The 25,864-nt window shown below is 58.9% G+C and overlaps 1 protein-coding gene across 1 annotated transcript; it reads left to right on the forward strand.

Moving 5' to 3' along the window:
- Positions 1-5,713: 5,713 nt before the first annotated feature.
- Positions 5,714-25,434, forward strand: D2HGDH (D-2-hydroxyglutarate dehydrogenase). Its single transcript, XM_065880204.1, has 9 exons — positions 5,714-6,138; positions 10,962-11,019; positions 12,476-12,615; positions 13,379-13,572; positions 14,694-14,862; positions 16,816-16,959; positions 18,256-18,398; positions 19,678-19,843; positions 25,175-25,434. The coding sequence occupies exons 1-9, from the start codon at positions 5,781-5,783 to the stop codon at positions 25,432-25,434; spliced, it is 1,632 nt and encodes a 543-aa protein (XP_065736276.1). The 5' UTR covers positions 5,714-5,780.
- The last annotated feature ends 430 nt before the right edge of the window (positions 25,435-25,864 follow it).

Below are 25,864 nucleotides of genomic sequence, written 5' to 3' on the forward strand. Positions count from 1 at the left end.
CTGGAATGATACACCCGCTTCCTCCTGAGGCCTTGTTACTATAGATGCTCCTCCTATTTTCTAATACTCACCAAGGAGAGGAAAGAAAGCAGAAGGGAACCTGTGAGGCTGTGTCCTAGACGGGGCCACTCCCCGCAGAGTTAGTTAATATTCAAGCAGATGAAAGCGGGGTCTGGCTGGGGTCTGCATCTGAGCTTCCCAGTGGGGCTTCGCCTGCGCCCTGTGTCCGACTCTGTCCTTTCTGGAGGGAGCTGACGGAGTGGCACTTGATCCCAGATGACCGTGGGCAGGTCGGTTCAGCACGTGTGGCCTGTCCAGTCTCGGGCCGGGGGTGGGGTAGGGGGGCGGCCGCTGCTGCAGCTTGTCCCTGGGGGATCCTGGAGCCACACGGCTTTCTAGACCCGATGCCATTCTGCTGCCCCAGAGAAGGGGGGCCGTGTCCGGACGAGTGCTGTCAGCACCCTCAGTCTCAGCATTGGCTGGAAACCCAGGGGCATTGGTATTTAATAACTTAGGGTTTTGTTAATACAGGTGTTTAAGGATTGTGGGGAATAAATGTGGAAAAAAAATTTTTCTTCACCCTTTTACCAGTTTTTGTGGAGAAGATAGGTAAGTACAGTAAGCTTGTGGTGATTCTTTAGAAGCTAATTTAATATTTGCACTTCATCTGTGAACACTTCACACCCGCTGTTATTGCGGGAAAGCGATGGTGTTTGTGGATGTGGGTTGCTGGCTGATTCAGTTGGGATTCTCACCTGGTTTCCTGAGGCCACGGTCGTTTCCCAGGCAGGATGACCGACTTCTCTGTCTTAAGCTTTTGTTTAAAGTCCGATGGTACCATCCTGCTTGTCACTGTGTAACATCCCACGTGTGGACCTTTTTTTTTTTTTTTAAAGTTTCTGTGCTTATATGTTTCTAGTGTTTACTTTTTGCTGGTTACAATAATATCACCAAAATAATATGCACGTAGCTTAGGAGAAAACGGAAAACAGGAGCAGAGTAGAAAGAGTCCCCGGAGCATTGTCTGGCCTCCCCGAACACCAGTGCTGCCCGTGACAGAAGACACTTGGTGGCCATGTGGTCGGGAACGTCCTGGCCCGAGGGGTCGGCTGGAGCCCACGCCGCTTGCGGTGTCGTCTGAGGCCTGCCACCTTCATCAGGATGCTCGCCGGGCTCTGAGGCTGATGCTGGAGGCTGCTCTGGAGCCCCGCCCAACCATCACCTAGGTGGAGGCTGCCCTGGGCCGTTGCAGCATTTCTGAGCGAGCGAGCAAGAGTACCGGCCCTCTGTGGCCGTGGGGCTTACTTGTGAGGGAAGAGGTTTCTCACTCAGAGGAGAAGCAGAGTCGTTCCCTTGTTTCCAGTGCTGTCTTATGTCGGCAGTTGGAGAAACATCCTCTCGTTTTCCTGCAGGAGAACACGTGCTGCACCAATAAAAGCAGGTGTTAAACTGAGCCCCCCGCCCCTGTGGCCAAGCTTGTGGGGCTCGTGGCTGGGACGCATACACTGAGGCCTGTGTGACTGTCCCCACTGGAGGCTGGGCCCCCGAGCAGGTGGACGTGAACCTGGTGCTGGCAGGGCCACGTGAGCCGGGTGGCTTCCCGTCTGCCCAGGGCAGCAGACGCCGGACGCAGCCCCAGGCAGCAGTGACGGGGTGGGTGTGAGGGAGTTGCAGGGGTGTGTGGGGACAGTGGCCAGCTGCGTGTCAGTCCTGCCTCCTGACCCATCGCTGGCAGCCCTTGGCGAGGACCGCTTCAAGCAATAACGCTGTCTGAAGAGCAGCTTCCCCGTGTAGCCACAGCCAGGGCCTGCCCTGGTGCGGGGCTGGGACACTTGTCACGGCGTGGAAGGTTTCAGGTTTTCCTCAAGTTTCAGTGAACAGTGGTTGGTCTTCATTACCTGTGTCGAGAGGAATTTTAAAATAGGACATCTAAGAAAAGTGTTCCCGTTCAGGAGAGAGTTCTGTGAAGTTCCTTCCTAGTGTGTATTTGTGGTGTTCATCATACCACATCTCATCCAAAATGATGCAGCTTTAACATGAATGTTACATTGTATTTTCAAGGAATTATTATTGATGTTCTCTTTGTAAAGGAAAGATAATATTGTAAATCTTTTTATTAAATAATGTAAAGATGTATATCTGTATTTTTGGATCATGTTATAGATTATGGATATATTGTTTAATGAATAAAGTATTTTTTGGAACATTTGAGAATGCATCCTTTCGGGAAACAATAAAACTTCATCGTGTCCGGAGATGAGAAGTACATCCTGTGTGGCATTTTGAAGGGGATGTGCAGTGGACCAGAGGGGGTGTGTCACTGCCACGGGCCTGGGCAGGACCCCCGGCCGCACCTTGGTGGACAGCCTTGGGCCTCAGCTGTGTTGTGGCGTCACAAGTTGGTCCCCAAGCTCACAGGAAAGATAAGTGGTTAGAGTGCTGTGGGTTGCTTTCTAGAGGCTTGAGGCGCTTCCTTTGGAACAGAAGTTTCACCCTCTAGGCCTGCTTGGGCTCCAAGGCCCTGTGGGAACTAAACAACTCTTAGGATGTTCCCTTGACGAGTGCTAACAGTCAGGGTCCAGAAACCCAGCCTGGTCACAGTGGGTTGGGAGAGCACCGCCAGGCAACCATTTTCCAGATGAAGCCTGCTTCACAGACGGGTCCTTGGCTGGAGGGGAGCCTTCGGCTCTGGAGGAAGGCCTGTGACTTTCCTCTTCCTGCACCATCTTGCTCCACGCACACCAGGGCTGCCTGCCTGGGAAAAGGAGGCACCAGCTCTTTGTTTTGGGGGTGGGGTGCTAATCTGCACTGTTGCTGATTCCCAGAGGTCCAGGATGCCATTGGTCTGGTCAAAGTGAGGGCCCACGGCAATCAGGTGGTTAGGTAACGTTTGTCTGGATGGGTCCACAGGCCCCTCTGTGGTTATCTTCCCAGTGCCTGAGTGTGTCATTGAAGTAGATGTAATGGCTGGCAGGATGGCCACGTTGACCTGTGGAGTGAGGGTCGTCACGGTAGGAAGGGCCAGGTGGAAGGCCTGGAGTGTCCTCTCCCTGCCAGGGCATAGTCCAAAGGCAGGATGTCTCCTCGCGGGAAGGTCAGGGGTGATGTTCCTAGCGTACCCCATTAACTTACCTGGGAAGAAGTGGGTGGCTCTTAAGGAGTATGGTTTACTGAAGATGTGGGTGAGACCCCGCTGCAGCTGCTGTTCCTGGCAGGGCATGGTTACCAGAGCAGAACGTATGCTCTTGGCAGGTGGCAGGTAGGTGTTGATCTGGCCAGTGCCAATATGCAGGGACCACCGGAATCTCTGTTCTGTTGTTACTTGGTCGAGCTGGCAGCACACCGTCGCGGCCCTGCCTTGGGCCATGTACACACGCTCGCTCTCTGCAGTCCCCGGGCCACGGGCTGTCATCCTAGCATCCCATAGAACATCCCTCCTGTCTGCCTCACCAAGAACTCTGGGACTGATGAGCCAGACACGTACTGGAGATGCCTTGGTAGGACACGTGGGGACCAGAGGGTCGGAAGAGAACTCTACTCTGGGTACTAGGGACTGTGTTAGTCAGTTATTGTAACAATGTAATTGAGGGTATTCCAGGGCTGAAAGAGCAAAAAGGGAGCACTGAGGTAACAGTCACTGGAGGAAGCAGCTGCCATCCCTAAGTTGGCGAGGGGCGGGGGCAGGGTAGGGGGAGGAAGTTGGAGTCTGGGTTTGGCTGCTTGGAGGAGGGGCGCTGATTAGGATTCAGAGCTCGGAGGAGGGCCGGCCCCACGGCCACCTAGAGCAGGTGTTACTTGGGTGGCCCTGGGCCTCAGGAGCCCCGGGAAGGGGTGCCCCATGGAGCTGGGGCACCCCTGAGGGAACGTGATGCGGCAGGGAACTGGCACCCGTGCTGCTGGGGTGAGGAACATCCCTCAGCCCGGAAGCTTCCCCCCTCCCTTTGTCCCCCTTGGGTGGATGCACTGGAGCTGCAGACGGCAGCCCAGCACCGGGCAGGTGCAAACCTGAAGGGGCCGGAGGAGGCAGCAGGCCGGAGAGGCTTCTTCCCTCCTGGTGTGGTTCAGGCCTTCCTGCGGCCGGGTCACCAACCCAGCCCAGCTCCTCTGAAGCCCCATCACTAAAGAATGCTTGGGCAGGCAGCTTCTGGAGCTCCTCGGGTTCGGCCTGCCTGCAGTGCGTACCTGACCTGCAGAGATGTCTGCCCTTCTGCCAGAGTGGGGGCCAGGGCGTCCCTGGGGCAGAGGAGGGGGGTGAGCCAGACAGAGTCCCCTGGGGACCGCCCGTAGGACGAAGGAGTGAGCAGTTACGCTCTCACCTGGGGCCAGTCCTTGTGGAAGGGGTGGGAGGGTGCGCTGGGACCCCCACTAGCCGGTGCCAACGCGGGTCAAGGCCAGCTGACCCCACGTGGAAGCTGGGTCAAGCCGCGCACCAGGGTGCAGGGGGCTGGAGGCATCAGGGGCGGGGCCCGGGGGCGGGGGCGGGGACGGGGCCCGGGGGCGGGGGCGGGGCCCGGGGGCGGGGGCGGGGCGGGAGGCCTCCGGCGCAGGCGCAGTCCCGCCCGTCCAGCCCACTCTGGCTGTGGCGGCGCGAGGCCTGCGGCGGGGACGCGGACGTGAGTGCGTGCGCGCGGCCGCTCGGGGTCCGGGCTGAGGGGCTACGGGGCTGCGGGGCGCGGGTCCGGGGCGGCGGGCGCGCGCAATTGCGGCGCGGCGGGCGCCCGCGGGGTCCTTGGGCCCGACCGCCCGGGCTGGTCCCGTCATGTGATCGCGCAGGCCGCGCGCTCCGGGCCCTCCGGAAGAGCCGGGGTGACTCAGCGCCCCCGGGTGCGCCGGGGCCACCGCGATTAGCCGTTGCTTCCCAGCCGGGGCGGCCCCTCCTGGCCCCGGGTGGTCACCTGTGGGCTGGCCCGACGGCCGTGGCCCCAAGCTCCTGGTCTCGGTCGGGGGTCCCAGAGAGTTCCTTTCCTGAGCTCGCCCACCTGTACTGCGTACCCCCTAACGGTGAGGGTCACCGTCCGTGGTTCATTTAATCCTCATCCCCACCGGTGAGGCACATGCTGCATCAAGGCACAGAGAGGCTCGTTCGTTTTCTCAGGGTCACACAGCGGGTGTGAACCCACGCGCGAACGCTGCCTCCGGTGCCGACTCAGGTTGTCTGAGCATCAGGTGACGTGGAAGTATCCAGAAAACGGGTGCTGCACCCCTCCCGCCTCTCCGGGGGGCTGCAGGGCTGCGTGGCGTTTGTGCGAATCCTGGCTCTCCCACCGTGGGCAGCCAGAGGAGCTTCCCCCGGCCCCCACTTTCTTTGATTCCGTGGTTCTTAAACTTGTAACCTATCCACGAAACATAAGATTTATCATATTAACCATTTTTAAGTGTACAATTCAGTGGTATCTGTCCCTTTCCTTTTAACACCTTAACTCCTGGTTTGTTCTGAAGGAAGGGGGGTGAAAGGGAGATACGGTTGTTGCAGGTGTTAAAAGCTGACACCCAGGGGTGGCCTCAGCCAAGGGCGTACATCTCAGTGACTTGTCAGGAGGTGACTCCACACTGGGTCAGGGTGAAGGCCTCGTGTCCCTTGTCCCCCCCCCCCCAGTCCACATCTCCCGGGTGGTCCAATCTCACTCCGCCACCACCACTGTGGAAAGTGTTGTCTGTTTCTGGACCTTTCCTGGGCCTGGGCTCTGCCGAGGTCTCTCCCCAGCAGGTGCTTCCCTTTCCGTTGCTCCGTAGTATTCCAGAGTTCCAGGTCCAGTCACTTGCTTTTCAGGGCAGGAGCGATGATGTCCCGTCTGGCGCCCAGGTGGCCTGCGTGGCTCTTCTGGTGGCAGGCGGCCTGCCCTCAGGGAGTCTCCGCACAGCAGAGGACATGGGCAGGGGCGTCCAGGATCCCTGGGCCAGGTGGCCCTTGGGGGGCCACGGGCACCAGCCCCCTCGTTCGAAGAGGCAGCTCCTCGGCATTCTCCCGTGCTCCCGAGGTGGTGCTGACCCGGGAGCGCTACTCCGTGCGGCGGCTGCCCTTCTCTGTGGTGTCTGAGGACGACCTGGCTGCCCTGGAGCGCATCGTCCCTGGCAGGGTCATCACAGACCCAGAGGAGCTGGAGGCCCCCAATGTGGACTGGCTGAGGACGGTCCGGGGTGAGTAAGGGCCCGTTCATGCTTCACACTTGGCGGGGTGGGTGGGCTTGAGAAACAGCGTGAGATGAGGTGAGGCCGGTGAGGAGCTCTGGGTGGCGGCACATAACGCTTTTCTCATGCACGACGTCTACACATTAAAAGATGAAACAGCACCTCCCCCCGCCCCCCCCAGCTGCTCAGAGGTGTGTGTGTGTGTTAACTACTGCTCACTTCCCCTCAGCGCCTGCATTAGTCTCCCGGGGCCACCTGTGTAACAAAGAACCACAAACCAGGCTCAAAACGACACATTTATCCTCTCTGTTCTCAAGGCCAGAGTCTGAGATCCAGGCGTGGGCAGGGCTCCCTCCAGGGGGCCTGCGCTGTGACCGGCCGCGGTGGGTGTGCAGGCTGCCTCTTCCAGCTCTCGGGGGCTCCAGGAGACCTCGGCTCGTGACAGCATCACTCCAGTCTCTGCCTCTGTCCTCACATGGCCTCTCCCCTGTGTCCCCTCTCCATTCTCCTGTGAGGATGCCTGTCCTTGGATTGAGGTCCCACCCTAATCAGGGTGATCTCATCTCAAAGATCCTTAACTTAATTACACCTGTAAAGACGCTTTATCCAAATACGGTCACATTCGCGGGTTCTGAGGGGTGGGAGGTAGACGCATCTTCTGGGAGGCCTGTTCTCCCCAGTGCAGCTTCCTCTCCTCCACTGTACCAGCGGTTCTCCTCCTGGACCCAGCACACCCTCTTGATAACAGAGATTTCCTAATACCCTGTGTTCTCTTCTGAAATGATTTCAGAGATTACGTGACCTACTTCCGTGATGTTCTTGCTACAATATTAAGGAGAGCTAGAAGTCAGGCAATTTACAACGTGGGGACAGATTTAAACCTGTAATTCCAGGACACGCTGGGCGGCCAGGTCCTCAGGCTGGGCCTGGATCCAGCGCACTCGGGACTGAAAAAGAGTAGTGGAGGGTGTGCTGTGCTGTTGACTCGGACACTCTGAGGGCTGTGCTGCTGGCGGGAAACCCTCCGAGTGAGGTTCCAAACCACAGTGCAGAGTCTTGAGCGAGTGGAACTGTGGCGGAGGCGCAGATAACGGGGCGGTCCTGCCCCTGTGGGAGGCCCGAGACACTGGACAACCTTCGGCTCTACTTCTCTGCTGGGGCGCCCTCGAGTGCAAGGGCGTCCAGCCCCGCCCTGCCCACAGGGGCGGCACTGCCCTGCTGAGAGGCCCCGCCCAGCAGGCAGTGACCCTGGAGGCCGGAGAGGGTGATGCCCGCCCGGCTCCGCCAGGCCGGTCGCGGTCCCGCCTTGGTGCCACTGTCTGGGCGGACAGACCTCAGTGCCCAGCCCCACGCAGGGTGCCCCGCCTGCCCGTCCCCGAGGCCCGCGTGCCCATGCTCTGGGGTGCCCTGAGCGGGCGGCGGCTGCAGTTTCCCGGGGGCCCTCCTCCCCGTCAGCCACCTACCTGGGGGCTGGGCAGCGGGCAGCCTGCCCTGCGTGCCCATGTGGAGGACCCCTGCGAGCTTCCTGTCTCCTTGAGTTCGGGGGGCTGCGCTGGGCCAGCTCAGCTGTGAGTCCAAGGGCTCAGGGCCCAGCGGCTGCGCAGTGGGCGTCTGTTGGGGTACTTGGTGAATTTTTGTCGAAATACCCCTTTATGTGGCTTTCTTTTGGAGAGAAACCCTGTCTAAATTTTGGATCATTTTAATCTCAGAGTTACGTAGAAAATGTAAGCTAGCAAAAGCTGATTAGGGTCTTTTAATTTTTCTTAAAAAGTGAGATTTTATTTGAAGTGGAAGCTTATTGAACCTTTCTTCCTTCAAAACTTAGACCACTCGCTCATGGGTGAACCCCACAAACTTTGCGCCTGCACCGAGTGAAAGGCTGGGGCCCTGGATGTACAGAGGGACAGGAGGCTGACCTGGGGGTGGCAGCAGGAGCAGGGGCTGGGCTGCGCTCCACATGGCCGTGAGCGCCCTGGAGGCCCCCCCAGCACAGGCCGTTTTCTCCGACCTGGGAAAGCCTCTGGAAGGGTGTGCCTAGAGCAGGGACAGCCAGCCAAAGCCTCAGAGCAGGGCTGCACTGGGCTCCTTGGAGGAGCCATGAGACCTGAGACCACATGAGCGGCTGGAGTGGATGGCTGGCGGGGGGAGGTCGGGGAGGGGCGGGTCAGCGAGGCCTCGAGGGCCCTGTGTGTCCTGACCTTTCCTGCCCGCTGATGGGGAGTGCGGCCGGAGGGCCACGGTGGAGGGGGCCGCAGTGGGTGTGCGAGGGGCCGGGTGCCCGGGCGGGGGGCTGGCCGCTGAGTAACTGTTGGCTCGGGTGTGTCTGGAAGGGAGGTTGGCTGACGGCTGGATGAGGGTGTGAGGGAACGACGGCAGGCGCGCAGGGACATTTGGCCTGAGCAGTAGCAAAAACTGGACCCGTCTGCTGAGTTGATGCGGAGAGTGACCCGAGGAGGGTGGATCTGTGCAGGGAGAACCAGGAGTTTGGGTTTGGACGTGTTCCTGTGGCCATGCGAGGGGGCCTGTCGGGCCGTGGAGCAAGCTAGTCTGAGGTCTAGGGCGGGGCAGCAACGGCCTTCCGAGGAGGCTGATGACCGCTGTGTCCAGTGGAGGGGCGAGGGGCCCGCCAAAGGGGCGGGGCACCAGGGGCCGGGGGAAGAAAGGCAGGGAGGTGGGGTCGTGGGGTCAGATGCGGCCGCACGGACAGGCTGAGACGGGCCACGTCGGCGTCCCTGGGGACACGTGGGAGGTTCTCCGTGGTGTGAAGGGGATGCATCTGCCCCTGGAGCCGGTCCTGGGGTGTGAGGGGCCAGGAGGGTCAGAGAAGTGGGTGAGGCTTGCAGGGCTCAGGGGTCAAGCGAAGGGACTTTTCGTCTTTAGTTCTAGGATGAGAGCGCCGTCTCAGCAGGTTTGTGGTGTCATCGGGGATGACCAGGTGGAGAGGGGAACGTGGATGACACAGGGACAGGAGGGACGTCCTCGAGGAAGCGTCGGGGGCCCACAGTCCCGTGAGTTGTGCAGATGCTGGAGCGAGGGGCAGCTTGTTCTGCGGGCCACTGGATGCCAGGAGGCCAGGTCTCAGTCCTGCTGTTGACAGTCTCCATGGCCCGACCAGCAGGCTCCTGCAGAGCGCGGGCAGGAGGTCCTGGGCCTCAGCTCTGCCCCGCCGTGTGCAAGCAGCCCCGACATACGACATATGCAGGGGGCGGCAGCCGGGTATGCTGTGCTGACCCTGAGGTCGGTGGGCACTGACATCCCCAGGGCTCGGCTGGGAGACCGAGAACCGGGGGCGCCGCCAGGTTTGTGTGCGTGAGGAGGGCGCCTGGACGAGGCCCCAGGGGAGGAGGGCTCCTCTGGCACCCCAAGCCCGGAGGCATCCTGAGGGAGGGAGAAGGGTCAGTGCCCTAGGGCTGCAGGGGAAGCAGAGACAAGAGGCGGGAGTGCTGGAGCAGCTGCTCCAGGAGGCCGGGGCGCTCAGAAGGCCAGGAGAGCGGATGGCCTCCTGGGGGTGAGGCACCTGGAAATGCTGGGATGCTGCTGGCAGGTGGTGGGCGGGGTGGTGAGCGAGCCTGGATCCAGGGCGGTCCCCCTGCAGGGACAGCCCCCAGAGCACTGTGAGGGTGCTGAGAGGGAGGAAGGCCGCAGCGGGGTGGTGTCCGGAGCCTGTGCAGCCGGGCTTTCCACCTGTCCCCTCACTGGCCTGCGCGTCCCGGCCTGTCCGGGCTGGACGCTCCTTCCCTCCAGTCCTGGGCGGTTCCCCCGAGTTGCCTCTGATGATTCTCTGCTCTGTGCTCCGTTCTCTTTGTAGGCTCCCCTTATTAACACGTTGGACCGTTTTCTTATCCTTTCCCCCATGAGAAAGTAAACTTCCCGGGGGTGGGAGAACTCGTCTGTTTTTATCCTCTGTGCCCATCACAGGGCACAGAGGGTGGGTGCTCAGGTGTTGCTGAGAAACAGTGTGTGAGTGAAACCAACAGAGCCTCGGGGGTGACCAGGGTCCCTGCACTGTGCTGTCCTGAAGGATCGGGGTGCCAAACAGCCAGCTACCTGGGCAGGCACAGTCCGTTTGATGAACAGCAAGTGAGAAATGGCTTTCAGAATAAAAAAGGGTAAGGTTGCAGCCACAGCCCGGCCTCAGAGCTCCATGAAATTGCTGGATGCCCTGCTGTCCTCCTGCAGCCTCTTAGCCACTTAAAGTACTGATACTTTCCACAAAATTGAAAGGGTGGGAAGAGACTTGATTGTCTTGGAGACAGTGGTCAGCAATGCTGACAGACGAGGCCACGCTGGACATCAAATAAATCGTGGCAGCAAAGACTTGTAACCAATGAACAACCTAAGAACCCATGAGCCCGCATGGCTGTGATTAAATAGCCAAGGACACAAATACATGAGAGGGAAGGGGAGGCCCCTTCTTACAGCAGAAGGTTGCCTGGAGTGCGGGCGGATGGATGCATTTAGAAACATCACCTCTGGTGCCTGTCCTGAGAACAGATTCAGGTAAGGATGATTCACAGGCGACCGTTTGCGGGGCGACAGGGTATCGACGTAGCCTCAAGTGTCTCTGCACGAGACCCATATTAAATTACAAGGGAAACCCAGTAAACTTCAGTGGGGAAGGCGGGCAGACGCCCCTACCCTGGGGCCCTGCCAGCCTGCTTCCCAGGGCCCAGCTCAGGACCACAGACCACCACCCGCTGGCCCTCCGCCCCCTCCAGCTGGAGACGGGCCGCTCCTGCCATCGGGCTTTGGTCCTTGAGGTTTGTGGGCCAGCTCCGCCAGGAGGTGGGACGCATCCCTGCCGCGGGGTGACCGCGGCTTCTGTCTTGCAGGCTCCAGCAAGGTGCTGCTGAGGCCCCGGACGTCCCAGGAGGTGGCGCACATCCTCAGGTACACGCCCTGCCCACTCTCTCTCCTGCGTTGCTCATCCATGGTTTCCTCACAGGCACAGGACACAGAACAGGCAGACCCCGTGAAGTGGACAGTGACCGGGGCCGGGGAGGTGGCAGGGGCAGTGCCAGCCTGAGCAGGGCTGAGCCCGGAATCTTGGACCCTTGGGGTACCAGCTGGGCCTTGGGTGGGGAGCGGCTGCAGACTCGAAGGGCAGGGCAGGGAAGGAGATGGACCTTTTCTTGAGAAATGTGTTCTTTGATGTTTTATATCAATACGTTCTCGTGTTTATTATAGAAAAATTGGAAAACGTACAAAACCATAAAGAAAAAAAATGCAAAAGCAACCAGTAATTTCCCCTCCAAAGAAAACCACCGATGACATTTTGGTGTGTTAGCTCAGCATCTTTCTTGCGGGGGTGAGGGTTTTTAAATGTTACCACGTTGTATCTACAGTGTCAGAGTCTTTTTTCCCTTCCGTTTGGCAATATCCGTGCCCATTTCTTGTTGCTAATTATTCTTCCACGCCTCTGTCATTGCATGGAAGGTGTGCACCCTGTGAGTGCTTTGCCCCCACGGTGGCACGTTGAGGTGTGTCCAGTGCTTCAGAATAGCTGGCAGGTGGGCGGGCGCCCCAGCCTTCTCTGTCAGAGCCACGGCTGGAGGCTGACTGCGCGGCAGGCGGCTTTTTTTTTTTTTTTTTTTTTTTGAGGTACGCGGGCCTCTCACTGTTGTGGCCTCTCCCGTTGTGGAGCACAGGCTCCGGACGCGCAGGCTCAGCGGCCATGGCTCACGGGCCCAGCCGCTCCGCGGCATGTGGGATCTTCCCGGTCCGGGGCACGAACCCGTGTCCCCTGCATCGGCAGGCGGACTCTCAACCACTGCGCCACCAGGGGAGCCCGGCAGGCGGCTTTTTTGACGCACGTGGGCAGCCTGCCTCTCGGGGCACGTGCCCTGCTGCCCAAATCCTGACCCAATGGGGCGCCTGTAGCTTCAGGCCTTTGCACAGTGGGAGGCTGGCTGGGGACGAGGTGCTACTGATGCGTCTGACGTAGGTCTGGAGGGCGGTGGGCGAGGGAAGGGCATGTGGCCAAGGTTAAAGGAGAGAGGAGACGTGGGGCCTGGAGGTGGGAGGGAGCCCCGAGTGCCTGGGGGCTGCGGTTCTTCAGGTAACAGGGAGGGCTGCAGCTGTTGCTCGGACCGTCTGTACTTGGAGGACTGGCGTCTCAGGGCAGCCGGGGCCTCAGCCATGATCTGGGAAGATGCTGGCCGCCAGCTCCCCGGGTGGCTGTGTGATGGACGTTTGTCCTGTCAGACTCCCATTGTGCGTGGGGGCCGAGGAGGCACCCCCTTGAGGCTGTGGCAGGAGGGCCTTGGGGTCTCACGGCCCCGAGAATGTCCCCCTGGGCTGGTGGTGTGGGAAAGGGGCCCTGACGCTGGTCCTGTGCGTGCCCCAGGTACTGTCACGAGAGGAACCTGGCTGTGAGCCCACAGGGGGGCAACACGGGCATGGTGGGGGGCAGTACCCCCGTCTTTGATGAGATCATCGTGTCCACCGCCCTCATGAACCAGATCGTCAGCTTCCACAACGTGTCTGGTAAGGCCAGCTGTCCATCAGGACCATCCCTCTCAGCTGCGGGGTTGGGCCGTGGGGAACCCGGGCCCGGGGAGGGCCCAGAGGCCACCACCACTCCACCCGAGCCGGGCCCCCGGGTGCGTCTGGAGGGGGGTTGTTATTTAGTTGGTTACTGGGGTGACTCACCCCCTGGGCTTGACCTGTTCCTGCGGCCCCTTCAGATTGACATTTCCTGGCCGTGCCAGCCCTTCCCAGGGCGTGCAAGGCGTCTAAGGGGCTCCGTGCTCATGAAGCTCGGGGCTCAGCAACGGCGAGTTGGTGCCTCCGGCAGGACATACGGGTGGATCGTGCTGTCTGGCAGGGGCACCTGGACACTGGGTGGTGTCGAGCAGCACCCTGGCCTCCACCCACTCGATGCCAGCAGCCCCTCCAGCCCAGATCGCCTCCAGAATTGTCACGTGTCCCCAGGGGCAGAATCACCCCCACGGTTGAGGGCCACAGCCTTGTAGCAGCCCTCCGTTTACGGCTCCCTGGCATAATAAGCGTGTGTGTGTGTGGGTGTGTGTGGTGTATGTGAGGTGTTTTTCCTCCATTTTGCCTCACTGTTGTTTTTCTTTTCTCATGAAGGCATCTTCTGGGGAGGGATGGGGGACACGCCCCTTTTCCTCCTCACCCGGGTTCCGGGTGGACACCCCTTCTGGGGGTTTTCGCCTGCAGGGCCCCCCAGCGTGGTCCGGCTGGTCCTGAGCTGAGAGAACCCGCGGGCGCTCTGGTTACTTGGCAGGGGTCCTGGTCTGCCAGGCGGGCTGCGTCCTGGAGGAGCTGAGCCGGTATGTGGAGGAACGGGGCTTTGTCGTGCCGCTGGACCTCGGGGCGAAGGGCAGCTGCCACATCGGGGGGAACGTGGCGACCAACGCAGGCGGCCTGCGGTTTCTGCGATACGGCTCACTGCGAGGGACGGTCCTGGGCCTGGAAGTGGTAAGCTGGGCATACTGTCGCGGCTCAGCGCTGGCCCTGCTTCCAGGGACACCTGGCTGGGCTCGCTCTGGTCCCCAGGTCGGTACCAGGGTGGCTGACTTTCCCAGTGGTCAGCATGCGAGGTCTCTGGGTGAGACCCCCTGTCAGGTCCACCCTTGCTCCCTGCAGACACCTGGGGTGGTGCAGGCCCAGCATGGGGGCTGCCCTCTTGGGCCCCGGGTGGCGCAGGTGCACGAGGCCACCTCGGGGATGGGGCCCTGTCCCAGCCTGGAGATCCAGGTTCCCACTGTACCAGCCCCGGTCTCCTCTCGGTTCCACTAGGGCCTTGGGGGTTACACGAAGCACCCCGCTTTCTGGCTTCCCACGAGGTGATGGCATGTCCGCTGCCCTCCTGTCCCTGTGAGGAGCTGCCGTGGGAAGCTCGAGCAGCTTCCCGGACCAGCAGCATTCCGCCCTCCAGCTTCCTGGTAGCTCGTGCTCAGAGGAGCCCCGTGGCGCCACTGTCGCCACCCCTAGGGCTGTTGAGTCTGTGAAGCACACCTCAGGGCTTTCTAAAGCAAGGGCCCTCCGTTTACCCAAGGAGGGAACGACTTGCATCTGCTAAATCACGAGGTTCCTGTAGCTTTGTCCTCTGGACGCCGGTTATTTTTCATTGTAACTCACTTTCTCATTTTCACAAGCTGTTTTGCTAAGCTTCTGACTAAATAAACCAAGCAAGATTCAGGACGGGCTTACAGAGCATGACTGCGGGGCCTGTGGATGAGGAGTGCAGGGGTGGGGGGCCTGATGCACTGCCACTCTGCATCAGGAGGTGCGCGCTCCTGCACCCCAGGTGTGCCCTGCTTTGGGCCAGCTTCCCTTGAGAACTGGGCCCTGAGGTTCCTGATTGTGGCGGTGGTGGGGATCATCACTGCATCCGGGGAAGAGAAGCCCCTCTTTCAGCCTGTTGGGGTGACTTCAGGCCTGGTGCCTAGGGACCCCTGTGTTCCTGGGCCAAAGTGGGGCGGGGGGCTGATGACTGGCTCAGCTTTCTCAGGGTGCCCTGGGCTGGGTCGGCTTCCCCAGGGCGTCTGTTGGGGCCGTGGGCTGTTGCAAGAGTGCCCGTCTCTGCTCCCTCCCAGGTGCTGGCCGACGGCACCATCCTTAACTGCCTCACATCCCTGCGGAAGGACAACACGGGCTATGACCTGAAGCAGCTTTTCATCGGGTCAGAGGGCACCCTGGGGGTCATCACCGCCGTGTCCATCTTGTGTCCGCCCAAGCCCAGCGCTGTGAACGTGGCTTTCCTCGGTAGGTGCCCTCCGTCTGCCTCTCGAGCGGGTTCTCAGGCTAAGCTGCCGTGTGCGGTCCCTCCCGTTTCTCTGGGCTTCTTGCTGTTTCCAAAGGGTCTGGGACCTGGCCTTGTTGGTGTTCACAGTGGGCTTTGGGCAGAGCACACACTCTATTCTGTAACAAAACTGGAGCTTCGCCCGTTTTATCCACCCGGCGTTCGTTGTTTAGGCAGCTTATGCAGTAAGATTCACAGGGAAATGATGTGGTTTGGTGCGAGATCAAGGGCATGAGTCTGTTCATCACAGGGTTGGGGGGGGCAGTAATTAGTCCCCTCTGTAAGCCAGCCGCTGGCCTCCCCTGTCTTGGACCACCTGTCTCTGCGAACGCGTTGGGACATTTCCCTCGCTGGCCGTTCACGTTCTCTGCTTCCCTTCAGAGCAGGCTTGAAAAACGGGCTCACGTCTACTTTGTTCCGATCCCTCCATCACGTGTTTGCATCTCCTTTCCCGCCGTCATTCAGCTGCGTTAGGTTAACTGCAGCCTCCGCTCCTCTGCTGGTCCAGAGGCCCATCTCTGGGAGGTCCCGGCACCTTGCCTGGCGGCGGGACGCAGGGCCCCCAGTGGCTCCCACCACGCGCGGGCTCTCGTCTTGAGCCCATCAGTCTCCGGTCTCTGGTGGTCCTTTTACTGTTATTTTCCACATGTGCCATTTTCTTCGTCCCCTGCGTCAGGCCTTCCTCCAGAGGCCACGTGCCTCGTGAACACGTCCTCCGTCATTTCCTGTTGTGGATGCCTGCTGCTGAGTTCTCGCTTTGAGTCTGTCCAAAACCATCTCCATTTCACCCCATTCTTGGAAGACACTGGCGAGCACAGGCTGGCATCTGTGCCCTTTCGTCCTGTTGAGGGCGCCACTCCACGTGGCTCCGTGGCTGTTGGTGACGCCAGCCAGCCGTCCTCTGCTGCCGCTGCTCTGAGGGACTCTCTCTCTTTTTCTTTGGCCGATTTAAAGATTTTCTCTTTACCTTTGGCGTTTTATGGGTCTCGGTGTGTCGTGTGTGAGAGTACGTTTCTTTTTCTCTCTGGGTTTCCTGAACTTCTTAAACCCATGGCTTGGTTCTCCCACTTCCATAAGTTTCCTGCCACCCCCCGTCGTCAGCGGTTGCCCCCGTTTTGCTCCCCTCTCAGGACTGCGATTAGACGCACCATAGAGCCTATCAATCTGTCCACCCTCCCTGTGTCTTACCTGCATCCGAGTTTCCATCCTGTCTCACTCTGTGATGCATTCTGGAAGGTTTCTTCTGATCTGTATCCAGTTCACTAACGCTCCCTGCGGCTGGAGTTCATGTATCGCCAAACCCGCCATGTCCAGCCCTGCGTCCAGCCGGGGGTCCTGCACGTGTTCCTTGGGCTTCAGCCCCTGAGCTTCACTCGCGGGATCTTCTCTCCAGACCCTCCTCCCTGACCTCCACACGACCTCTCAGTGCCTTCCCATCCCTGCCCTGAAAGGCCAAGTGTGCCCACCCCTCCCCGCCTGCTGACATATCCACGTCCCCTCCCTGCCTTGGGCCGCTTGGTGGTCAGCTCCAGGCACCGGGACACCACGGGGAGCTCGGGGGTCAGTACATGTGCCTTGAATGACTTGCTGGGCCCTGGGTGTTGTCAGAGACGCACAGCTAAGCTGTTTTCCGGGGCGGCCCGTTGTTGGCCCTGTGTTTGTGGACTTTCCAAGTGGCTTTCCTGAGCGTCAGGGCTCTCAGGCAGCCTTTTCTCTTCCTCTTCGATGCCTGTGACCTACGACGTGGTGGCTGACCCGGGTGGCTTGTCCCGCTCCGCGAGGCTGCCCAGCTCAGCAGCGCCGTTGCCAGGAGACGGGTTGGTTTTGCTGCTTGAAAGGGGGCTCAGGTGGGCCCGTAGGTGAGGCCCTGCCTCTGCATGACCAGCTCGCCCGTCCTTTTTCCATGTCTGTTGCAGGCTGTCCTGGCTTTGCTGAGGTTTTGCAGACCTTCTGCACCTGCAGGGGCATGCTGGGCGAGATCCTGTCCGCATTCGAGTTCATGGATGCCGAGTGCATGAAGCTGGTCGGGCTCCACCTCCATCTCGCCTGCCCCGTGCAAGGTACTGTCCCCGCCCACTGGCAGCGCCCACCGCCCCTATTGTGTCGTTTGATGTGTGGGCTGATCGGAGCCTCCGTCCTGTCCGTGAAGTAGGAGGTGGCAGGGAGCGTCGCTACGGTTCCGGCGTCCCTGTAGCTGTTGAGAGTGGAATTCTCCCTGAAGTTCGTTTTACGTGCGCCCCGGAGCTCAGTCAAATGCTGTCGGTCGTGCCGTAGCCCCGGGGTCTTTGGAACAGCCAGATGCACACTCAGGGGTGCCCCCCGGCTCCTGCACTGGGAGACGTGTCATCGCATGAAGTGCTGGCCCTCGGAGCTCAGCCAGCTCGTTCTGCTTTGCCAGTGAGCTCGTCATGCCCAGGTCTTTAGTCCGCGCTCTGTGTAGAGCTAAGTCCGTGCAGCTGTACACCTTGGTATTTTCACTTCTGGAATCGACCCGGAAGAAATGATCGTTGTCTTACCCCAGGCTGCCCTAACAGAACACTACAGCCTTAAAGAAGGAAATTTATTTCCCCTGGTTCTGGAGGCTGCAAGTCCAAGACCAGGGTTCCATCGGGGTTGGGTTCTGGTGAAAGTCCTCACGGGGCGTCTTCTGTGTGTGTGTGGGAGAGACCTCTGGAGTGTCTTCCTATTCCCGTGAGGGCACCAGCCCTGAAAGATCAGGGCCCCACTCTTAGGACCTCATTTAACCTGAATTACATCCCTAAAGGCCTAATTTCCAAATACAGTCGCATAAGGGGTGGATTAGGGCTTCACCGTGGGAATTTGGGGTGGGCGGTTACACAGTTCAGTCCATAATAGTCATAAGTGTGGAAAGAACTTTGTGCTTTAAGTTTTTACTGAGGCATTTGTTTTCGTATAAAATAGGAAACCACCTGTCCAGGGTAGAGAAATAAGACATGTACGACCGTTGGAAAGGCGGAGGGTCCCTGGGGGCGGAGAGCGAAGGGTCCCTGGAGGGTCAGAAGATACCTGGATGGTTGGAGGGCCCCTGGGGTGTTATCGGCCATTGCAAAGCGCTGGGCCTCCCCTTTAGCACACAGTTTGGTAAGAGGGGTCCCTGGGGCGCCCCCACCCCATCCAGGCACCAAAAGTACAGCTTTGTGCTGTCTCCAGGGGGCCTGGCTTCTCTTACAGTGAAAGACCTATTTTTAAACTGTCTGAAATTCAACCCGAGTAGCCGGCGGCTGCTCTGTGGGCAACATGAGCGCCGTCAGGGGTACCAGAGCTGCGGCTGGCCTAGGCCTGTCCTAGCTCTTGGCCGACCGCCTTCCCCTCCGCTTTCCCTCTGCCCCCTCCAGAAAGTCCGTTCTACGTCCTCATCGAGACCTCGGGCTCTGGGGCGGGGCATGATGCGGAGAAGCTGAGCGGCTTCCTGGAGCAGGTGCTGGGCTCGGGGCTGGTGACCGACGGGACCCTGGCCACCGATCAGAGGAGGATCAAGGTGTGTGAAGGCTGCGGCCCTCGTCCTTCCCATGACGCCTGAAGTTAGATTGTGGGTCGTGGCTGAGCGTGAGCGTGTGTCCCCAGCTGGGCATCTGTCTGGGCTGGTGGTGCCCCATCCCTGGGGGGTGGTGCCACCTGTCTCGGTGCCCCTTCTGGTCCTGCCCTGTCTGGGCTGCTGGCTCCACAGCCCCGTTCTCAAACGTCGGTGCCAGGGGCCCAGCTGGGTGACACAGGAGGGGGCTGGGCCAGCACCGTTCCTGGGTGGGTGAGGGGTCAGGAGGACATCCCTGAAGGGACATTTTGAGCACAGATGGATGTGGGGTGGGGAGTGAGTTACCTGTGCAGGTGCACAAAGGACCTGAGGGGCTGGTGCCTGCCGTGTTCCAGACAGAACTTTCTGGAGAGGGTGGGACTGGAGCACGGTGGGGGGGGCAGACAAGGGGGCAGCAGGACTTGGGGCTGCACCGGGGCGTGATGGACGTGAGTGGGGCTCGAGGAGCCTCTGGGCACAGGGTACAGGCGGGACCTGTACCCTGCAGGGATGTGGCTGGACTCCGGGTGTGTGCGGGCGGCGGGTGCTGGGTGACCCTCTGCTGTAGAAGTCTGTGAGAGAGCCGGGGAGATCCGGACGCTGCCCGGATATTCCGCGGTGGCGAGGAATTATTGTTATTTTTTCAGGGGTGATCATTGCACTGGGGGTATGTTAAAAAAGCAAGAGAAAGGAGTTTTTGCCTTGCCGAGGAGGTTGGTTTGCCGGGAGGTTTCCTGAAATGGGGAGTGGGGGGTTTAGGGCAGGGCAGGGATGAGGCCCAAATGGGACGGGCATTCCCAGGCCCTCTGTTCTCTCACGTGACAGGGAAGGCGTTCTCGCGAAGGACAGCGTGACCATGATGAGGCCGCCCTGCCTCTCTGCTCCCTCAGTCCTTCCCCGTGTCCCCCAGCCCAGGCCTGGGATGTCCCCCTGTCTGCCATGGTCCTCCCGCACCTGCTCTCCCCCGACCCTCGCTTGGGGCCCTGTCATGGGGATCACAGGATCTGTTCTGATTGTCCCGAGACAGGCCCTGGGTGCCTGGGTCCCGGGGGCCAGCCCGTGGCCTCATTCGGGGACCTTGTCCCATGTGGACTCTGGGACAGAAGCCACACACACCTGTCACAACCCAGAACGTTTCTGTCACCCGGAGGGTTTCCTCGCCTCGTGACCCCGCAGTCACCCCGCAGCAATGCAGCATCGCTGCCCTGCCCGCCGCAGGTGACCGTGCCCGTCCCCTCACTTCCAGATGCTGTGGGCCCTGAGGGAGAGGATCACCGAGGCCCTGAGCCGGGACGGCTACGTGTACAAGTACGACCTCTCGCTGCCCCTGGATAGGCTCTACGACCTCGTGAGCGACCTGCGGGCCCGCCTCGGCTTGCACGCCAAGCACGTGGTGGGCTACGGCCACCTGGGTGAGCGCGGCCCGCGGTGCGGGTGAAGACCCTGGGCCAGGAGGGGGAAGGACCCGCGTCCTCACCACGCGGTCTCTGGGGCCGTCTCGGAGGCAGAGTGCAAGGTCCGGCCTTGGCTGGGGCAGTGGGAGGTGGGCCCTGAACGCGGGGGTCTCAGGGTTTGATGAAGGGGCCTCACCCCTCCCTCCTCAGACGGAAGGATCTTAAAAGCAGTTCAGATAATGATTTTTTGCAGAAAAGTCATGCAAAATGAAAGGAACTGTTTCATTCCCCTTCATTCCCGGCAGCCTTTGGAACTGGGCGTCTCAGAGCCCCGTCCACAGGGCAGGTGTGCTGGGGCCTCCATCCACGTCTCCAGGGCGGGATTCAGCAGTGCCTCCTGGGCTTGTGAGGGTCTGAAGAGGTGCGGTGAGGGGCACACGGTGGAGGCCTGGCCCTGGCCCAGCATCGCTCTGAACGCTTGAGTGGAGGGATTCCACTTTCAAGAATTGAGGAGGAACGTTGGATTTGTCGAATGCTTTTCCTGGGTCTGCCCAGGTGCCCAGTGCTGGTTTTCCTTTGACCAACCAACAAGGCTCATCACTCGAGACCTCTGAGGGCAAGTGGGCCTGTGTCCCAGGATAAGCCCAGCGTGGCCACAATCCTTTTTGTGTCTTGTTTGATCCCGTTTACTTATCCCATGTAGGGCTTTCTCCATCCTGTCCTGTAATCTTCTGTCCAGGCTGGATGTTGGTCTCAAAGTCCTAAAACGATTTGGGGGTCATCTCTGGCAGAGTCTGTCGGGTTGGAATTACCTTCTCCCTGAATGTTTGGTAGAACTTGTAAATGAGGGTATTTGGGCCTGAAGGTTTTTGTGGGTATTTTTTTGTGGGGGGGTGGGATTGACTACAGAGAAATTTCTTTAACAACTAGAGGGCTCTCCTAGCTTTCCTTTTCTTCAGAATTGGTTGTGGTAATTTTTTTTCTGGGCATTAGTCCATTTCTTCTAAGCCTTCGAGTGTATTGGCATTACCTTGTTCATATTATCCCTCTTTTCCTTTGTGCCATGTCCAGCCTTTGGGGAAGGGGGCTGTTTAACTGCTCATTTGGTTTGTTTCTTGTCTCTGTTGACTGAAGAAAAATGCACAACCTAAAAGTTGTAAGTTAAGTTTTATTCGGGGACCATACTGAGGACATAGGATGGGAGGCAACCTGTCAGATAGCTCGGAGGGACGGCGTCAAAGAGGCAAAGGAGGAACCAGGATATAGAGGAGTTTTTGTAGCTGAATATCAAAATATTACTGCTAATCACGAAAAGCAGACCGCTGAAGTTAATGATTTTAGTGCTTTTCTTTTCTTTTTTTTTACATTTATTTATTTTATTTTTTGGCCGCGTCGGGTCTTCATTGCTGCGTGTAGGCTTTCTGTAGTTGTGGAGCATGGGCTCTAGGTGTGCGGGCTTCAGTGGTTGTGACTCACGGGCTTGGTTGTATCTGCGACATGTGGGATCTTCTCGGACCAGGGCTCGAACCCGTGTCCCCTGCATTTGCAGGCGGATTGTTAACCGCTGCGCCACCAGGGAGGCCCCAGGTCCCACCCTGTCTGATGGCACTGTCATTATCTTTCGGGTCTGAATATTTTCTCATTTCCATTGTCATTGCTTCCTTGATCCATGAGGTAGGCAGAATTGTGTCTTTAAATTTCCAAACATATGGGAGTTTTCTAGCCATTTTAAAGGTCACGGGCCTGTTGACTGTGCTGTGGGCAGAGAGCTGGGTGGCACTCGTCTTCAGCTGCAGCGGGGTCCCTGGCCCAGGGTGCAGCCAGTTTCCATGGCCGTTTGGTGGGTGCCTGAGGGGAGCGTGCTCCCTGCAGACCCCCCAGGTAAAGTGTGCAGTCTGTGTCACCCCTTTCCTGCAACGTCTCGGCTGTCGGCTGCCGAGAGGAGCCCTCGCTGTGACAATAGACCCCTCTGCTTCTCCTCGTGCCTCTGCTAATTCTGAAGATAGGAGATGCGGGATGTCAGTTTGATGCCGAAAGCTCGGCCTCGGTGACCGGTGCCGAATGGATCTCGGAGACAGAGTTTTGGGTGAAGTAGAAAAGAATAGCTTTATTGCTTTGCCAGGCAGAGCGGGGGACACAGCGGGCTTGTGCCCTGAAAAACTGTGGGTCCCAACCCGGGAAGTTTTGGTGAGGAGTTTTGTAGCCATGGTTCAAGGGTGGGGTTGCTGACGAGATTAGGTTGTGTGTGCAGGGCCAGCGCGCCTTTAATCTGGCCTCAGGTGGTCTTTTCCGGAATGAAGAATGCTGACATCTTCCACTTGTTGGGGGTTTTAGTTCTGTAAAGAGCTCAAATACACTGTTCTGTGTGTCCCTTGAGGAGGGACCGGGACCCTGGCCCCAGGCTACGCTGTTGTTTCCTGGCCTCCCCTCCCTTGTCTCTGCCTCCCCTCCCTTCCCTGATTAGCAGCTGTTCGAATCTGCCCTTTGGAGCTCAGGGAAGGTCATGGAGGCAGAACAGAGAGGCTCCCTTGCCCAGGAGCCCCACAGGGTCCTGCTTGGTTTCAGTTAGAACTTGGACTTAGAGGGCATCTTAGCAAAGAACAGTACATCTTTGGAGATGGTACAGATGAAGAGGACAGAACTAGGCAGCAAATTGTGGGAAGGTGCATAAACACACGGGGAGGCTAATGGACGTGCGGCTTGTGTAGACCAAGACCAGAGTTGTCTCAGGTGGGTACCCTGACCTTGCTGGAATGTGGGGACACCTTTACACACTCATGTCCTGCTTTTAGGTGGACGGAGGGCAGAGAGCTTCTCTTGTGCCTGTTTCTTTTCAATTGCCTTCAGCTCAAAATAATCCTTATGCAAAAGCAGGCTGTTTTGAGGTAGCATATTTTGTAATTTACATTGACTGTAATTACTCAGTGACCTGGATTTGTCTGACTTTGGGCCTTCTGTTTATCCTTCATTTCTTCTATTTCTTTTTCTCTGATTTATTACCTTCTTTTGGTTGGTGTTTTTTCTCGTATAACTTGTTTCCATTTACTAATGAGGGAATCGTGCCTATCTATTCTTTCGGCAGTAGCCCTAGAATTGTAGCCTTATCTGGGCGGCCCTACCTTAGCAGGGTTGGAAGTTAATCAGTATCATGATCCCCCTCCCAGACAGTGTGGTGGTTCATCTTGTGTGTCAGCCTGGCTGGGCTGTGGTGCCCCGATTCTTGGTCAGACACCAATCTAGATGTTGCTGTGAAGGTATTTTTAAGATGAAATGAACATTTAAATTGGCAGACTTTGAGTAAAGCAGATAATCCTCCATGATGTGGGTGGGCCTCATCTAAGCAGTCGAAGGCCTGAAGAGGAAGACACAGATGTCCCCCGACGGGGAGGGGATTCTCCCCACGGCCTCTGGACTCGAGCTGCAGCGTCCGCTCGTCCCCAGGTCTCCAGATGCTGGTCCGCCCTGCAGGTTGGACTCCCACATCCCCACAGTCGTGGGCCAGTTCCTTAAAATTGACCTCTCTCTGTCCCTCCTTCCTCCTAGCCCTCTCCCTCCCCGCAACCCCCACTCTGTACATTGCGTGCATCTGCAGGTGTCCTACTGGTTCTGTTTCCCTGAGAGCCCTGATCAGCACTTGGGGCAGGGACCTTGGGACCCTGTCATTTTGATGTCACCATCTGCTCCTGGTCACACACTGTGTTTTGGAGTGTGTTCCATCGTGTTTTTTAGCCCCAGATAGCAGCAGTGCTGTTGTTATTACTCCACGAGGTCAGTGTTTGTCTAGACTCACCCACACCTCTGGCCCTTCTTTGCCCTGGGGTCACAGCCCTGCCTTTAGAATTGCCTCTAGTGTGGGAAAGTAGGTGAAGGCATGTCTCGGGTTTCATTTACCTGGAAATGTATGAATTTTGTTCTTCGGTGTTTTTTCCGATGGATTTCAAAATTCTCTGTGGGCAGCCCTGTTCTCTGCAGAGTGAAGACATCATTCTGCCGTCTTGACTTCTGTTGCTGCAAAGTTAGCTGTCAGCGAGTGTGGTTCCACTGAAAGGAGTCCATTTTTTTCCTTTTTGTTCCTTTTAAGATCTTTCCCTTTTCCTCGGGGTTCCTTGGCTTCACTCTGCTTGGTTTAGGTGAGCGTTGGCATGCCCTGCTGGGGTCTGGTGGGCTTGGCTTTTAGAAATTGCTCCCCTGTTGTCTCTGCAAATATTGTCTCTCCCCGCCTGCCCCTTCTTTCTGGAACTTTAGTCGAGGGCTCACGATGTCCCCACGCGTCTGTCTGTCTTTCCTGTTGTCTGTAGCTCTGATCCTCTGTGTGCTTGATTTGTTTTCCATTTCATTAATCTCTCTTTGCTTGTTGACATTTCAGTGACCGTATATTTCATTTCTAGAAGATCAGCCTGGGTATTTAAAAGCTTCCCCTGGTCAGTGTCTTATATTTTTTTCTCTCTCATTTCTTTAAACACGTGAAACATTTATTTCCGTTTCTGGAAATCACCAGGTCGCAGGTCCTTGCGGGTCTTGGTCATCATGGTTTCTTTTCTGTGTGTTTGCAATTTGGGGCTCATGTATCTTAGGCTTGTATCTGTGGGAATTATTTCAGGCCGAGTTGGGGTGATTTGCCTGTGCAGAAGGTGGGGAGGGTGGGAGTGGGGCTGGGTCCCGGCCCGCGGCCAGGAATGGCCTTGGGGCCACGGGGGCCCTGTGAACTGTGCCGCAAGCCCGTGCAGGCTGGCTGCTGGTGTGGATATCTGAGTGTCAGTGGAGATAAACTTCTCTCTCTCCTCCCACAGTGTTTCCCTTGGGAAAGACCCTTGTTTTCAGAGCCTTGGCCCTGAGGGTATCAGTGGGAACCACTTTTGGTGGGAGAGGGATCCCTGGTTTGCTCCCTGCATTTGACAAATGTACATGGAGGGAGGGGGTCTAAGAAGCCCCAGCTCACAGGGTCAGAGACCCCCAGGTCACCTGGTCCGAGACCTCCTGGGCACTGGGGACCCAGGTCTGTGGCGGCATCGGTGGTCCAGCCTGGGGCTCTCGCAGGTCGTGTGGGTGTTCGTTCCTCTCAGTCTGGAGCCCTCGGGGAGGCGTTGGAGGTTAGGCTGTGTGGGTGGAGATGGGGGGCTGGGGAGAACTTGGAGAGAAACGTATGTGAAGCCAAGGGAGCTGCAGCCCCCAGAGGAGGGGAGTGGTCACCAGCAGGTCAGTGGCCAGTGACGTGAAGGGCTGGAAGCCGGCTGTGAGGGCAGAGGCGGGTGGGGCCAGCACTCCCCAGGGTGGCCTCCAGGCAGGGCAGGGGCGGAGCTGGGGGCTCTCGGGGAAAGGGGGCCCAGCCTGACCTGCGCGTCCCTCCAGGGGACGGCAACCTGCATCTCAACGTGACGGCAGAGGCCTTCAGCCCGTCGCTGCTGGGCACCCTGGAGCCCTACGTGTACGAGTGGACGGCCAGGCAGCGGGGCAGCGTCAGTGCCGAGCATGGCCTGGGCTTCAAGAAGAAGGACGTCCTTGGCTACAGCAAGCCACCCGAGGCCCTGCAGCTCATGCAGCAGCTCAAGGCCCTCCTGGACCCCAAGGGCATCCTGAACCCCTACAAGACGCTGCCCACCCGCACCTGACGCCCGCTGCGGTCAGCGGGAGACTCGGGAGGGGGCCTCGATCCTTGGCTTTGCCTGTGGGGCACGCCCGCAGGGCTCGCGTGGGCTCACAGGGCCTCCATTCGACGGAGCCAGCGGCAGGCGGGGTGCCCGGCCCCCTGGTTGGCGGTGGGGAGCTGGCCCTGTGACGCCTGGGACACGTGGCTCTCGGCAGGATTCGTCCGGGTGCTCTGCCGGTTCTGTTGGGTGGGCTGAGTGGAGAGGGCTGCCCCGTCCTCACTCCATCCTCGTGGCAGGCACTCCGTCCCTTTGCAGGTCCTGGACAGGCCAGGTGGGTGAGCCGTTCTGCCCAATCAGAATAGGCCAGGTCGCCCCTGCTTTGCCTGTGGCCCCTGGGATTCCACCTTGTGGGGTGCAGCTCTGGGGGGGGCACGGGTGGTCCTTCCGCTGG

The sequence above is a fragment of the Phocoena phocoena genome, chromosome 7 (assembly GCF_963924675.1).
Source record: "Phocoena phocoena chromosome 7, mPhoPho1.1, whole genome shotgun sequence".
NCBI lineage: Eukaryota > Metazoa > Chordata > Mammalia > Artiodactyla > Phocoenidae > Phocoena > Phocoena phocoena.